The following is a 15,539-nucleotide window of genomic DNA, read 5'->3' as shown; positions in this document are numbered from 1 at the left end:
ACGCGGAAGGCGCGCAGAGCGGGGTCTGACAGCGCAGGGGCCTGCGGGGGCCTGCGGGGGCCTGCGGGGGCCTGCCCGGCTGCCAGGAGAATTTCCGGCCATTGAAGCTTCTGCGGGGCCTTCCGGGGCCGGACCTCTCCTGGGCCTGCGCACGGGGGCCGGGCTATGCGGGACCGCCTGGGTCGTGGTTGGGAACTGCCCGCACGGCCCCTGGCTCAGGGCCGGCCCGCAGAGAGGGGGCCGGGGACGCGGGCGGCGGGCAGGCAGCGCGCCGGACAGCCCTCGGCCGGCGGCTATGGCGGCGGCGCTGGGGGCGCGGGGGGCGACGCGGTGCTGGTTCGTGGCGCTGCGGGGCTGGAGCCAGAGAGTCGCGGCCATGGTGAGTGCCGAGGGTCTGCGGTGCGGGAGGAGGGCAAGGCCTCGCCGTGCCGGCCGAGGGGCGGAGGGGCCCAGGCAGGCCCCGAAGTGGGCCGGGTCTTCGGGCGCCAACTTTGGGTAGCCACCTTCGGGCACCCGCACCTGCCCGACGCGCTGGTCGCAGATAAAAGTGGCCGCAGCGTCTTTTAGTTTCCCTTTGGCTTAAAATCCCAGTTTACGAAATTGCCAGCTGGAAAACAAGCGAGCACGACTTTTGTTTTTGTTTTGTTTTTTAAAGTGGTTGTGAAAATATTTCACTTGAGGTAACTTAAGGTGCTCTTCGGTCCTCTGAGATCAGGCACCGTCTCCCTCTCAGCGCGCTCGCTGTAAACGGGGGAGACTGAATCTCGAATTAACTCATATGTCTTAGTGTTAATCTTTTGGAGGAATTACTAATAAATTATCTTTTTGGTGACACTTCTTTCCTCTTTCGAGGGGCGTCCCGTCCTCTCCCTTGCTTTAGAAATGAGCATTTTGGGGGTAAGTTAACGTGAGGGAAAGTTTTAGCATATAGCACCATCTAGTGGGAAAACGTTGCATTAAACTCACCATTTCATTTTCTTAAATTGCTCGTTAAGAGCCCATTTGGCTATTTAAAATTCTTTTTGGCGGGGAGGGTTGCGGGGGTAATTTTATTTGGTCTATTTATTTATTTAAATAGAGGCACTGAGGATTGAACCTACGACCTTGTGCATGCTAAGCATGCACTCTACCACTGAGCTATACCCTCTCCCACTAAAATTCCTTAATAGAAGAAATCTAAAATAAATCGGTGATGGAGAAGATAAGCACTCTTCTTCGTGGGCATTAAGGTGAGAACACAAGTTGAGTGCTTACTGTCACCTAGGTGTGTCCCAAGTCATACTTATACCACTCTAGGGTGCTGGTGCTCAAGTAAAAGTGTGGGATTTGGGGAGAAATGAATAAACAGATGTGATGGAGTGGCTGCCACGTGCCAGGCTCTATGCTGGCAGCCTTTACACTCAAGATATCTTTTAGCCTTTTGAAAACCTTGGCAGGTGGATATTGTTATATTCCTACAGAGACATGAGAACACTGCTATTCAGGGAGGTTTAAGTGATTTATTCAGCATCCATAGCTGAAAGTAGCAAAGCTAGGTCTTGAATCCAGATTACTCTCCAAATCCTGTGCGTTTCCCTGTCGTTCCCCACAACTCCTGCAGAAAAAAAATTAAGTCTGTCACAAAGTGTTCTGCAGAGGGTATTTCGCCAAGGGGGCCTTCTGTGTTGTGTAGGTGAAGTGACTCCATTTCACAGTACATGATCCCTGTTCCTGGGCAGACGTGTGGTGAGCACAGAGTACGTATCATTGACCTCACTGGGAATGTGGATGGTGGAGAGCAGAAGAAAACAGCTCAGAGTGTGCTCCTAGTGGACTCCTGGTGACTGCTGCATTACCCAAAGCATGGTTACTAGTTTTCTTTGCAGCTACTCAATGATAGTTCTGTTTCTTTTCCAAAATGCTCTGAGTTGACTTAAAATATTTAAGTGTTTAGTAGCAATTTTAGATTATTTCCTATAGTGGGTCTTTGTGTGACAATTTTCAGAACTGTCATTGTAAAACTAATGGATAGGTACTTTAGTTTTTAATAATAAATGGGTTTGATAAGAAGCCTTTAAAGTTGTTATTTAAGAGGTGTTGTCATTTTCTCTTTTGTTAGTTATGGGGAAAGGTAGCTGACCTCATGAGGAAGAGGACCTAGAAAATTGACTCATTAGCATCCTTTCCCCCTCTTCATAGAATAAATTGTCTTCAAATGAGCTTACTTTACCTTATTACTTACATTGATGTCAATGATAAAGGGTTTTTGGATTTCTGAAGTGGGAATGAGTTGCAGTTGCATGGTAGAGTCAGCTCAGCCCTCTGTTGCCCCTTTGATAAGGAGCCCTCACATTGGTTCAGTCTTTCTGGGTGCCGGTCCATCCCTCCCCTGACCCCCGGTAGCACTGCCAGTGGGTAAGGCAGGAGGTGTTCGTTGGCACATAGGCCAGAATGAGAACAGAGCTCTTCTGACTTTTCCTGGAGTGTCCTTTTCTTCTCTCTGACATGCCGTTTAGACTGCTTCCAGTTAACAAATAGCATGGGAAGAGTGGGCCTGATAACCAGCAGAACTCTGGGTTTGGGTACATCAGGGTATGCTCCGGACTGGGCTGTGCTCTGGCCAGACTGTGGAGGGAGTTTGTCTTACTGGTGTTCTGAGAAAACTCCACCAAGGCAAGGCCTCGTGGCTTTTTACCTATAGTTCAAAGGGTCTGTGGACACCCAAAAGTTATTAGACAAAATTCCCTGTAAATGGGCATTTGTTTTTTCCTCTCTCGGGATTGGTTTCTGTTAAAATTGAAAAGCGATAGTCTAGTCATCAAACCATAAGAAAAGAGAACAAAAAGAAGAAAGAGGGAAAAAAAGAAGAGACCTACAAAAGATTGCTTTGGCTGTTCGGGGTCTTTTGTAATTCCTTATAAATTTTGGAATTGTTTGTTCTAGTTCTGTGAGGAATGTCACGAGTAGTTTGATGGCGGTTGCGTTGGATCTGTGGGTTGCTTTGGGTAGTGTGGCCATTTTGATAGTATTGATTCTTCCAATTCAAGAGCACAAGAAATCTTTCCATTTCTTTGCATCATTTTGGTTTTCAGAGTATATAGGTAACCTCCTTGGTTAAGTTTATTTCTAGGTATTTTGTTGTTTTTGATGTAATGGAAATGTCTCTGCCAGTTATAAAATTCTGGTTTTTGAAGTGGAAAAAAAAAGTGAATGAAGGGCCACAAATGGCAAAAATATCCTTTTTTATGGGTGAGTTGTATTTCATTATATATATGTATGTGTGTATATATATATGTATATATGCTGCATCTCCGTTATCTATCTATTCAATTATTGATGTGCACTTAGGATGCTTCCATATCTTGGCAATTATAAATAATATTGCTGCTAATAGCAGGGTGTATGTATTTTTTGAATTGATTCTTATTTTGTGGTTGGCTTTATTTCTTTGATAACTATATAAGTTTAAAAAGCTAAACGTTCTTAGAAACAACAAACAGTACATATATGTAAATTAAAAAATATATGTGCAGTAAAAAAAAAAGAAGATATGTGAAGCCTTGAAAGACATAGAAGAAACTTAAAAGACATATTACTAAATGAAAGAAGCCAGTCTGAATAGGCTACAAACTGTACAATTCCAACCAAATGACATTCTGGAAATTGCACAGCTACAGAAACAATAGAAAGATCATGGTTTCCAGGGGTTTGGGGAGAGGGAGGGAGGGAGGAATGAATAGATGGAGCACAAGGGATTTTTAGGGCAATGAAATTATTCTGTAGGCTACTATAGTGGTGGCTACATGTCATTATGCATTTGTCAAAATCCATAGAATATACAACATCAAGAGTGAACCCTAATGTAAACTCTAGATTTTGGTTGATAATAATGTGCCCATGTTGGTTCATCGATTGTACCAAATGTGCCACACTGATGAGGGATGTTGAGGATAGGGGAGTATATATGTGTGGGTGGGGAGGGCTATGTGTGAACTCTTTGTATTTTCTGCTCAATTCTGTTGCGAACCTGAAACTGCTCTAAAAAAACAGAGTCTATCAAAATATGTCAAAAAAAAAAAAAAAGAAAAGCAATGGTGAACCCAGATAGTTGAGACCCACGTGATAAGGACTGAAGATGCTAAGGTGGTGTGGGACCATCCAAAGAGCAGTAGACCAGCATTGAGAGCCCTGAGTTCTAATTGTGATTTTGCCAACGGGCTTGGAGGGTTTCCTTGGGTGGGTGTGTTTCCTCAGTTTGCCAAGTCCTGGAATGCCGGCCGCTGGTGATTGTCTTTGGTGAGATGACCAAATGGACAATCTCAGCTGTGTCTAATAAACCAGTTCCTGAATTGTAAAATTTGAAGCAGCTGTAGGGGATGATGAGCCCAGGTACCATGGAGGCAGTACAGAGCTAGCCTTGTTTTTGTCTGGTTTTTAAGAATTTTGTATTTTGAGAACAGAGGAACCAAAAATGGTAAGAAATTGTTGCCCTTAAGACTTTTTTCCCTACATTTCTACGTAAGGTAAAGAGCTGTAAGCTTATTTGAATTTAATTAAGCCTCTGCATTTACATTAAGTGTGTTCTTTTCAGTCAACAGATGCTCACTGGTTGACAGCAGAAGAGAGGAACCAAGTTATACTTGACCTTAAAGCAGCAGGATGGTCAGAATTAAGTGAGAGAGATGCCATCTACAAAGAGTTCTCTTTCAAAAATTTTAATCAGGTAATTATTACACATGCTTGCTAGTGCCGTGGTCTATTTTTATCACCTTAGGCTGTAATTCTTTCTCATACTATTGGTTGTCTGGTCCCATGTAGATCCAGGATCCAAGTCCTCCCTTCCTTAAGAATCCGATGATTCTTACTCCATTCTTGTTGACAGTTACTACCACCCAGCTGGGCATTTCTCAGCTCTTGGGAAAGGAGATGGTTGGTTATTTGGGATGTCAGATTGTGAAAGCAGTATTCCTTTGATTTGGTGTTGGTTATGAGATTAATTTTCTTTCAAATTGTAAATAACATTAAAAGAGAGTGTGAGCTTTTTATATTTATCAAAAGGAAGCATGAGTAAAAGCAGTTGAGAAACATACACCTGCTTGACTGATTTCCCCTACTTTTCTTGGATGGTTGTCAAGTTTTCGTTCTCCCTGTGCTTGTATTTCTGTCTCTAAATCATCTCCCAGGCTGCACCCTCTTCTCTGATTGGCTCATTTTCTCCAAGCCCAATAGCCAGCCCTGGAAGCTTTTAAAAGCTGGCCTCGCTTTGGAGACTCAGCCCTCACAGGGTAACTATTCCTTTAGGGCCCCACCCTGTTTAGAGAGTCATCTCCCATGACTTACCCTTCAGTTCCAACTCCATTGCATTTATATAAGGTCAGTGCTTTAGACTATTTCGTGTTTGTTCAGTTAGTTTGGTAATCCTCTGGACAGATTTATTGTTTTTATTTATATTAGGTGTCAGCATCTAGAAGGCAGAGACCATGTTTGCTTAAATAACTCTCTATTGTACCTAACACAGTTCTGGGTACACACAAGCATTTGATAAATGCAGACATTGATTACAGTGTTTGCTAGTTTCTGGAAGGGTGTGTGTGGACCAGATTTTCACTAAAGAAACCTTCGGCATGTTTTCCTAGTAAATGCTGTTGGCTCCACTGAGCTGCATGCCCTACTCTACTCTCCATCCATCTGGCTGCCAGCCTTCTGCTGTGTCTCTAACTCCTGAGGGAACCTGGACCAAGCCGACTCCTTGTCCCTGCTGCCCCACGTGCTCGACGGCTCTTGTCAGGGGCTTAGCACTCTGTGGCTGGTGGCAGGGAGTCCCATTGGTACAGTAAGCTTGTGCATAAGCTCTAGGTAGCATTTTCCAAGCTTATTAAAATTCTTACATGTGTATAGCCTGACTTCTTTAAGCCTGGGCTAATTTATTGGGCTTGAACATGTGGCTTAAAGTACTTGAGCAGCATTGCCTCAGGCTCTGCCTGTGAGTCAGTCGTCCAGCCCCACTCTAATCTGGTGCTCAGGGTACTTTCGGAAATGGCAGGGAAGGGAAGCTGTGCAGGGCATCCTTGATTACTTGTGACGTTCTTCACTAGGACATTTAGTTAACTTGACTTTTTTCACCCCCCCTTTCACTCAGCTTTTAGAAGAAAGAGGCAGATGACAAGAACATCAACCCATGTCAGGGAATGTATTCAGAGAACCAGCACTGAGATTATATCCTGGGGTCAGTTTTCCAGCCAGGCTCCCATGACTTCTGCAGTCATGGACGGTGGCCTCTAATGGCAGCTGATGTCGTGACAACTGTCAGTGTCCACCAGCCAGAGACCACCAGGAACACACCACTAGTGGAACAGGTTGGGCTGATGGCTTGTTGCAGTGAGGGAGAATGCACACCGTAGGGAACTGTGAGGTGTCTCAGAAAGACGATGTTGCAAAGACTGAGGATTTGGGCTTGTGGTAGTGATTTGGGACTTTTTAAGGCATCAGGGCTTGGCTCTGGTTTGGATGCTGTCAGAAAAAGGGTTTTTCTATGATTCACTATTTTAATAAACCTTACCTACAGGGAGAACGGACTAAAGTGGGGACAAAGCTGAAATCGGTAAAGAAGCAACAGTCACCGATTAACCGAGAGAGGAGGGTGTTCATATTTTGTCTGTGTTGAGATATCATTGCGGAATGTATCTGTAATACTCTGTATTACACTATGTTGTTGTAATGGTTACAGTAATTGTGACAGGAGTGGTCTTGTTTTTGTCTTAATTCTTCACGGTCACAGGATGGCCTTGTCTGAAGTTGATGTTTATGTTCAACAGCAAGGCCTAGGTGTGAGAGCCGGGCCTTAGCAACCCCAAGGCCCAGGTGATAGGCCAGGCCAGGTGGCTCCCAGGTGGCAGGGGCTGCTTTTCTCTTTTTCACAACCAATGTGTAGACTTCTGACCCTCTGACACTGATAGAGCCTCACTTATCTTTCATTTAGGACTGAAAAGGTATTGTTTTTTATTACAAAGCAATGATAGAAAATGTTAAAATAGGATGGCTCAAATAAAAGATTTTCTCATTGCAACTGCTTTCATCTTTTTTTTCTTTTCTAGTCTTTCTTCATATGTATATGGAAATAATTTAACTTCACAGGTAGTGATAAGTCATGAGGAAGAATAAAGTAGGACATTGAATGGAGAATGATGGGGGTGGAGCACACTTTTCAAGACAGACTGAGCTGGCAAGGCCTCTTTGGGGAGGGGAAATCTGAGGCTGGAATAATGTGGGGGAGCTCACGTGTTAAGGCCCGAAGGAAAAGTGCTGCAGGTGCAGCAAGCAGTGAGTACAGGGTTCCTGGAGCAGGAGTGATCTCAGCGACTGAGGGAGCGCCAAGAGGCCATTGCTTGGGTTGGGAAGGGAGAAGAGGCTGAGGAGACGGAGGGCCCGGAGCACTGCAGCCTTGTCGCCGGGGCCAGGAGTCTGGGTTTTATCCTGTGAAGGAAAGCTCGTGGAGGATTTCAAGTAGAGAAGTGTTGTGATTTGGTTTGTGTTCTAGAAAGATCACCCTGCTGTTCTGCTGTGTACTGATGGTGGGAGGGCGAGAGTGGAAGTGGGCAGACGGCGTGGGTTGCTGTCACGGGAGACTTGGCAAGAGATGGCGGGAGACTGTGAGGTAGCAGTGGGATGGAGAGAAATATGGGGTTCCTCATTTATTTTGAAGATAGAGCTGTCAAGATTTGCTGTTACATTGGATAGAGGGCAAGGGGAGGGTCAAGGATGATCCCAAGGATTGGTTCAAGCGGTAGGGTAAAGGGTGGTGCTGTTGGTATTATTTCCTTAGCTGGGGAGTGGGGTGGAGGGCAGGGTGGGAACTTCAGACTCCTGTTTTGGACATGTCAGTTTCAGGTACTGATTAGTCATCTGTGTAGTGATAACAGATCAGCAGTTGGGCACATGAGGTCAGAGTTCAGGCTGGAGGTAACAGTCTGAGAGCTGTCAGAGGGGATAGTGGTGAGTGCAAAGACCCAGATCAGCAAAAGAGGACAGGAGGAGGCACAGGCGTGGGATGCCTGTTGAGACAGGAAAGAAGGCTGGGTGTATGTGTCCAGATGCAGGTCCGGTGCTGTGTTTGTCCAGGGAGGAAGAGGTAGTTCTCTTCTACTTGCTTCCTTTTTTTTTTTCAGTGAGGTCATCAATTGGGAATGAGTTGGGTGGGAGGGAGGAGCATTGGAGATGTGGAAAGATAGGATAAGGGGTGAAATAGTCCTCTTAGAGACTGAGACAGTAAAAGAACTGGTGAAATGTGGTGGGTTGCTGGACAGTTCTCAGTGTCACTGGAGATTTATGGTCAGATATTTAAAGTGAAGATTTTGTGTGTTTTGGCTAGCCACGTTCAGCTGCTTGGACACAAGCTTGGAGTAGGTGCATGGCTGCGCTTAACAAGGGCTGAGCTTTTGCCAGATTAGTGCTACGGAGGAACGGGGGAAAGGGAGCTAGGGGTGTGTGCAAGGAGGGAATCAAAACATTGGACCTTGAGTCTCAGCTGGTGAGGAGGGAAGTGCGGCTGTGAGGTAGGAGTGTCAGTTAATATAGTCTTTTTGGAGGGCACTTGAGCAATGTCTGTCAACTTTTAAAATACACAAACCCGTTTTCCTAATCTAGGAATTTATCTTTTAGGTGTAGTCCCCCATCTATTCAGAATGGATATGTGACGGCGTCCGGTGTAGCCCTGTGGGCCTATCATTTTTTATTGTGAGCGGGCATTTCCATGTGCACGTGTACGCCTCGCTAAGGCCATGTCTCCCTGGCTGCAGCCCTGCCCTCAGCAGGAGTTAAGGGAGGCCTGCTGTGCTCTACGTGCTCCAGGCAGCGGCAGCGGCCCTCCTGGCCTCAGCTCTGTACACCGGAGGGAGCTGTGGTCTGAACTGATGCCCTTTCCCTTAAGAGAGTTCAACCCATACTGGGTGTTAATAGTTTTTTTTTTAGTCTTTGCTGAACGCATAGGTAATACGTTCCATTTTGTTTGTTAAGTAGTATATGAACATTTTTCAATTCTTTACATAGTCTTGTCATTTTACTTACAATAAATCTTCAGGAGTAAGATTATACTTGCTGGGTGTTACAGTTTTTAAGTGGTTTGCTTATACAGTTGTGTAAAATGGTATCGTAAGTTTGCTTTAGAATTAATATCTTTCATTACTTTAGAAATTGAAACATACACTTTAGAAACATTTTCATTTGACTCTGGATAAAAAACCCATTTCTCAAAGCCTTGGGTTATTCTGGGTCTTACTATCTGAAGTAGCTAGTAAAATATGTTTGAACTTTTTTCCTCTTGGAGGTTTTATTCCAAGGTACAGTTACTTCCAAATAGTCCACGTGCATTTGATAGCTCAGATTGGTGCACATTCTTGGAGATTATGAATGTGAAAATTCCCAAGGGGTTCTAAGGTAGATGAAGTGGCCATGGGTTTTGGTTGCTGTCATCCCATTGCTTGTCCTTGGTGGCAGGGCGAAGGCAGTGGTAAGACTCGGTGAGCATTCAGAGTATGGCGGTGCCAGGACTGAGGCAGGAAGTTTCGACACTTGGAGCACTTGGACTCAGATAGGGTGGGGTTGGCCTCTGAAAGGCGTTTTGCTTTTTTTCTGTTCATGTAGACATAAGGAGGGAGAGGTTTCTAAGTGACACATAAACGTATTCTTAGGTGTTTGGCAACTGCAGGGTGACTGCATTGAAAGAGCAAAATGTCGGTTAGAAATGTGGGTGTGAGCTTTCCATAAAGATACATTTTGTTAGGCATTGTCATGTGGGGACAAGTGGGAAGCTTACAAAATCAGAGGAAATTTTATGCTTTGGAAGCAGGTATAGAAGGTGAGGCTTTGGAAGCAGCAAACAGCTACTCCAGATGCCAGCAGTTAGAGCCCTCCAGGGCAGCCACCCAGGTGGGCTAGGTGGCATCACAACCTCCCAGGAAGGCTGTCCCTATTCTGTCACTGTTGGATACTGGACCACAGTTGTTCAGCATGGAAACAAACTGAATATCAAGAATAAGTAAGAGCGGAAGCGGGGCACCTGACCTGGTGTGGTACCTTTTGGGTGAATAAAGAATTCTGAATGGAGGAATTAAGGAATTTCCACTTTGTAATAGAGAGCACCTTTTGATTCCCAAGAAGGGGATTGGGCTTGGTGAGAAAGAACTGTCATTCTCTGCATTCCTGGAGGGGTACTTTATCTGTCCTTCCTTAGGTAGGTCTGCCTGTGGGACATTCGATTTTGTTAGATGAAATCTTACGAACTGGCTGATACTCAGCCAGATTTGACCTACAAAAATGACACTTTTGCATGGTTCAATCTACTAGCTTGTCCAAGTGTAGTACCTCTTGCAGGGCAAGGTCCAAGCTCTATCTGGTTTGTATGTTGCTCATCACATTTTGGTTATTGTGACTACTGCCATTGAAAGATTTCTGGAGCTGGTCTGGAAAGGAACTTCTGAATGGCGCAGGCTGCGGCGGCGGTGGTTGGAGTGGGCTTCTGTGCCTCCAGCAGCAGCAGCACCATATGTGGCTTTGGGGTTTATAAAATGTTTCTGTTCCTGTGCCTGAAGTTCCTGCTGTAGAGCAGTTGAAAGTTACTGTCGCTGATTTACTTTATAAAGATGTTTTATTGAGGAATTTGATAATAGGCTTATGGTTCACATTTTGAAACACTTACTGAAGTCAAAAGCTTGATGATACCAGAAGACAAACCACTGTTAAGAAAAACAGCTGTCTTCACAGGACATGGGTGAGGAGGGGGTCTCAGCAGCTCTCATTTGTGAACGAATTTGTCCGTTTGGGTTTGATTGTTCATTGTGCACCAAGTCTTGGTGCATGTTAAAGTTATGAATCAGTCATGCAAAATTTAAAGGTCACATCTGAGCACTCTTGAAAGTGGCTGTTCACTGCCTGTTGAGGGTGGGAAACACTCTCAGTAAGGATGTTCCTAAGACTTCAGATCATGCAGGTTAGAAAGTGTCATTTTGCTTTTAAAATTTAGGCTGATGTCTGTGTGTCTGGGAGCCAGGTGAAGTGAAAACTTGTCTAGTTAGCACACCGGTAGCTTGCTTTTAACATGTGCCTGCTCATGAGCTTCATTAGCCAGATAGAAACCTGAGAAAGCGTCCATGGTTGTCATTGCCTTGGAGAGTAGAGACGCGCACACTTTACAAAAGTTCCCATAAAAAATGAGACACTAGTAAGGATATCATGCTGGCGTTCCCTTTGAAGTTATTCTTGGAGTCCCAGGAAGCCCTGGGTAGGACGTGCTGTGGTCAGGTCCCACCAGGCTGGGACACTGGTTTTGGTGTCCACCAGGGTAGGGAAATTAGAGCCTAAAATGCTATCATTCAGAGTCTTCTGCTGTTTATGTCATAGAATAGGTTTAAACCTGGTGTGTATTCGTGAAAACACATGCGAGAGATAGACGAGGGGAAATGTAAAACAGGTGTAAAAAATGCAAATATGACACCACATTGCAGTGTGGAAATGCTGTGGTCATTACACCGCCCTTTAATAAAAATGGACTTTTAACTGCATCGTTTTTTCTTAGTCGTATAGTAAATCTTCTGTTTACACAACTTAGCCTGAGTATTTTGTAAAAGTCAAACAGCCAAGAAATATAATTTCCTCAAAAGTCTTTGTCTTGCCCTTTTACAGATGGCGTAAAATCAGGTGTGTAAAAAATAAAAAGCAGTTTGAGCTGACGTGAAAGGTATTTCAGATTTATGCTTTGCAGATGATATTGGTATGATTAATGCATTCATTGCTTTTTTTTATTGCTTTTCACAGATAATGTACATGATGCATGGAAAATGTTGTGGGTTTAAATCTTTGCCAGGTTTAGACTGTGAATATCAACAGATGTTATCATATAAGTACTATAATTATTATAAAATAAAAAATTTGTCATGAAATGCATTGACATAAATTTCATTTATGTAAATTGCTTTCATTAGTATAAAACCTTAGTGTAGCTGTTATGGTTTGGGAAGCATTTTAGATGAGATTAGCTTGGTATAATGTGGTCACAAATGGGTTGCTTTAAATTTAACTGACAAGAAAATAACACTCAAAAGTTAGGAAATTACTGAGGCATTTGTTTCAGCCTGCATTGCTGGTACTGCTTAAGTAGGTTGAATACAAATGAGTAACAATGGATTGCTGGCTTGATAATTACAAAAAATAATTTAAAGGGGACATTAAATAATAACTTAAAAGTATTTTGGTCTTACTCTTTTCTGTTTCTGTTTTTCTTTGGTATGCCAGTCCTTTGCTTCAGTACAGCCATTATCAGTAGTGTTCAGGTTTGCACAGCAAGAGTTTTGTAAATAGAGTTTTGGTGCATTAGGGCCATGACATGGAAACCTGAATTCGGCTGTTCCAAAATACGACCTTGGGTGCCTGATGGAGAGGCTTTATCAGCTAGTCAGCCCTTCAGAGCAGCAAATTCAATGCTGTACTCATGTTTCTGTGGCCGGATGGTGACCAGTATCTCTCTGACCTCAGGAAGGATTCGGCCCCACCAGTTTGGACACGTGGGTGGGGGTCTTCTTCCCTGGCTCCGAGCTCTCTGTGTTCTGCTCTTTTCTCTGCATTCTTTTAAACAAATCAAAGCAGTACATCCTCTCCCTTGTTTGGCAGATAATTTGCCATCATATTGCTCTTCTGATCCAGGCTGGAATGAGCCATCCTAATTAATTCACTAAAATTAGTTCACTGAATTTTGCAGATGGATGTGGAACCAGACTGACATCGTCAGATTGCTGGTGGTCCCATGGGGTCATGTCACAGATATGAGGTGCCAGTCTTATCTCTGGTTCCCATGGCACCGTTTTTAGATCCTACTGTGATACAGAAAGATGTTTTCATTTTTATTTTTAAACTTTTTTCCCAAGAGATATGTTGTTTCCTAACTGCCTGTTGGATTACTTTTCTGCCTTAAATGGATTTGACAGTACCTCCCTGACAAAGGAACGGTTTGTCAGCTAAAACAGAAGAATCTGTCCTGGTGTAGGAACAGCCCTGGTATCACTGTTGAGCAAGCAGAGGTCGTTTGATTGTATCATTAAAATCAGTCCTATCAGAACAGCAGACACTGCTAATGAATCAGTTTGCTTCTGTGCCCTCAGCAAGCAAGGCAGGCTTGTGGCCTTCTGCCACATCATTCAGCACACCGGCTTCAAACGCCCTGTCCTCACCATCATAAGCCTGGTGGTGGACGTGCACCAGGTGCCTGGAGCAGATCCAGGTGAGGCTGGGCTGGGAGCCACGTGGTCTCCCCACTGACAGCCGGAGAGTCTGGCTCAGTCAGGACCAGTGAGTGTAGCGAGATCCTTGAGCTGTAGCCACTGAGAGGCTAGCCTCGCTCTGGGCCCAAGGCATGGAGGGATGAGGCTGCAAAGAAGTGCCTGATTCTATCTCTGCCAGAGGAGCTCCCAGTCTTACCGGGGAGGTGGTGGCACATCTGAATTGTACAAGATTATTTTTTATGTTGCCACGCTAATCAAGCACTAAAATATGAAGTGCTAATAAGCCAAAGGAGGTGCACGTTAGGATGGCTGCCTGGAGAGGGAGAGGGAGTTTTCAGTTGATCCTCAAAGGTCTGATAGGTTTTTTCTGAGGGAAGGAGCTCAGGGGGAGGGGTGAGCAGGTGGCATAGGTCAGGGAGAGGGAGAAAGAGGGCACATCTTATTTGTAACGTGTTGGGGATGTGAGGGCCCTGAGACTGGTTCACTGAGCTGGGCAGGGCGGGTCCTTTTGTGCTCGCTCCCAGGGTTTAGCATGCCTCAGGTTTAGAGTATCTGAAGGCAAACTCTTGTGTTTCTATCTTTCCTACAAGAAAATTCCTTGAAAGAAACTTCTAAGTTTCTCCCGGAAACTTGCTTGTTTGTCTCAGTAGCACCACCATCCTCTCAAGTACCCAGACCTGAAACTGAAGAGTTACCCTGACGATCAGTCACCAGGAACTGGTGCGTCTTCCTTTAGTGCCTTTCACCAAGACTGTGCTTCTGGTCTGGTGCACCTCCGCTCCCCTTGCCTTCCTGTAGGTGCTTCCTGACGGCTGTTTACCTCTAGCCCCTCTGTCTTCACTGGCTTGTGTGCCACTTTGTTGTCACCAAGTTGGTCTTTGCTCAGAAACTCGTAGTTCCTTCATGTTACGCCTTGTAAGACATCATCTCCTGAGGTTTTCAAAGCCACCCACAGTCTCTAACCCTACGTCTCATTACTACTCTGCTGGAGGCCTCTTTACTCTGTTAGAGATTAGAACTGTAAGACACCCGAGAGGTCACCTCATCTTCCCTTTCCCTGGAGAGGCAGGGAAACCAAGTACAGGGGAGCAAAAACATTAGTGGCATGCCGGAACTGGAGCCAACACCCTCAGTATTTCCATTCAATTCTTTCCTTACCTTTATTAAAGCTACTCTACCCGCCCTACTGCCATGCTCCACCCCACCTACACCTATTCCACCCCATCTGTCCACATGCCACCCACTTCTAAAAGTGTTTTTTGACTCTTGTGTACTTGATTACTTGGTAATAAATAATTAATGGGTAATAAACCCATTTTTTGGTAATAAACAATTAGCGTACACTTCTTGCAGGCAAGACACTGTGCTAGACATGGAGGGTGAAGAGGTAAGCAAAGCAGATATTGTCCCCATTTTCATGGTGCTTACAGTAGAGTTGGGAAGGGAGAGCATAAACAAAGAAAATAATGAATATGTAATTGCCACTTATGGTGAGTGCCATGAAGAAAAACCATAATAGCTAATACTTAATGTACACTCAAACGTGGGGCCAGGCACTGTCTTCTAAGGACTTTACATGTATTGATTCATTTAGTCCTCCCAACCCCCAGTCTTCACAGAGAATATTTACCTCATTTTGTACATAAGTTACAAAGTTTAGATTAAGTGACTTGCCAAAGGTCCCAAAGCTACTAAGTGGTGGAATTGGGATTTGACCCCGGGCAATCCCTACCATTTGCCAGCGTGGACGCTCCTTCTCTAGCACAGGAGAGTGTCGTGAGAGAGAATAACGGGGAGACCGAATGCAACTGGAGGAGAGCCGTCAGGGAAGGCCCCCTCTAAGGAACTAATAAACTGATGCATTTTCTTTCTTTTTTTTTCCTTCGTCCCTTGAGGCTTTTTTCCCCCACCCTTTTTTTGCATGTATGTATTATATCCCTAGGAAGAGAATCCCAGGGTTTTCCCTCTTACATTTTTTGTTTCGCTTCCCCTTGGTCCATGGTGCCAGCTGAGGTTGTCAGTGCAGTGAAACCAAATGGGCAGGCTGCCATTTTTGTAGATCTTCAAGTTGCGTATCAAATCTGGGGCTGATCATCACACACATGTTACACTTGCCCGTTGAGGTTCACAGCAGTTTTCTCCAACTCTGATCATCAGTGATTTCAAATTTGCCAATGGGACTATGTTTCCTTATCACAGTTAGAAATTGGTTGATAACTCTGGAGCACAGTCTAATAAGAACCTGGCATTTATATCTCTTTTTGGCATTGTTGATGTTCTTGAGAGCATCAG

General features: G+C 44.6%; 1 protein-coding gene across 1 annotated transcript in view; it reads left to right on the top strand.

Annotated features, from left to right (window-relative positions):
- The first annotated feature begins 148 nt into the window (after window positions 1-148).
- The window catches only part of PCBD2 (pterin-4 alpha-carbinolamine dehydratase 2), a 44,917-nt gene continuing 29,526 nt past the window's right edge, over window positions 149-15,539 (top strand). The window contains exons 1-2 of the mRNA XM_072957090.1: window positions 149-379; window positions 4,571-4,702. Of these exons, the coding sequence (XP_072813191.1) occupies window positions 296-379; window positions 4,571-4,702 (216 nt within the window). The 5' untranslated portion in view covers window positions 149-295. The remainder of the gene's footprint in view (window positions 380-4,570; window positions 4,703-15,539) is intronic.

Source organism: Vicugna pacos, chromosome 3, assembly GCF_048564905.1.
Source record: "Vicugna pacos chromosome 3, VicPac4, whole genome shotgun sequence".
Taxonomy (NCBI): domain Eukaryota; kingdom Metazoa; phylum Chordata; class Mammalia; order Artiodactyla; family Camelidae; genus Vicugna; species Vicugna pacos.
This window is presented reverse-complemented; position numbering and strand designations above follow the sequence as displayed.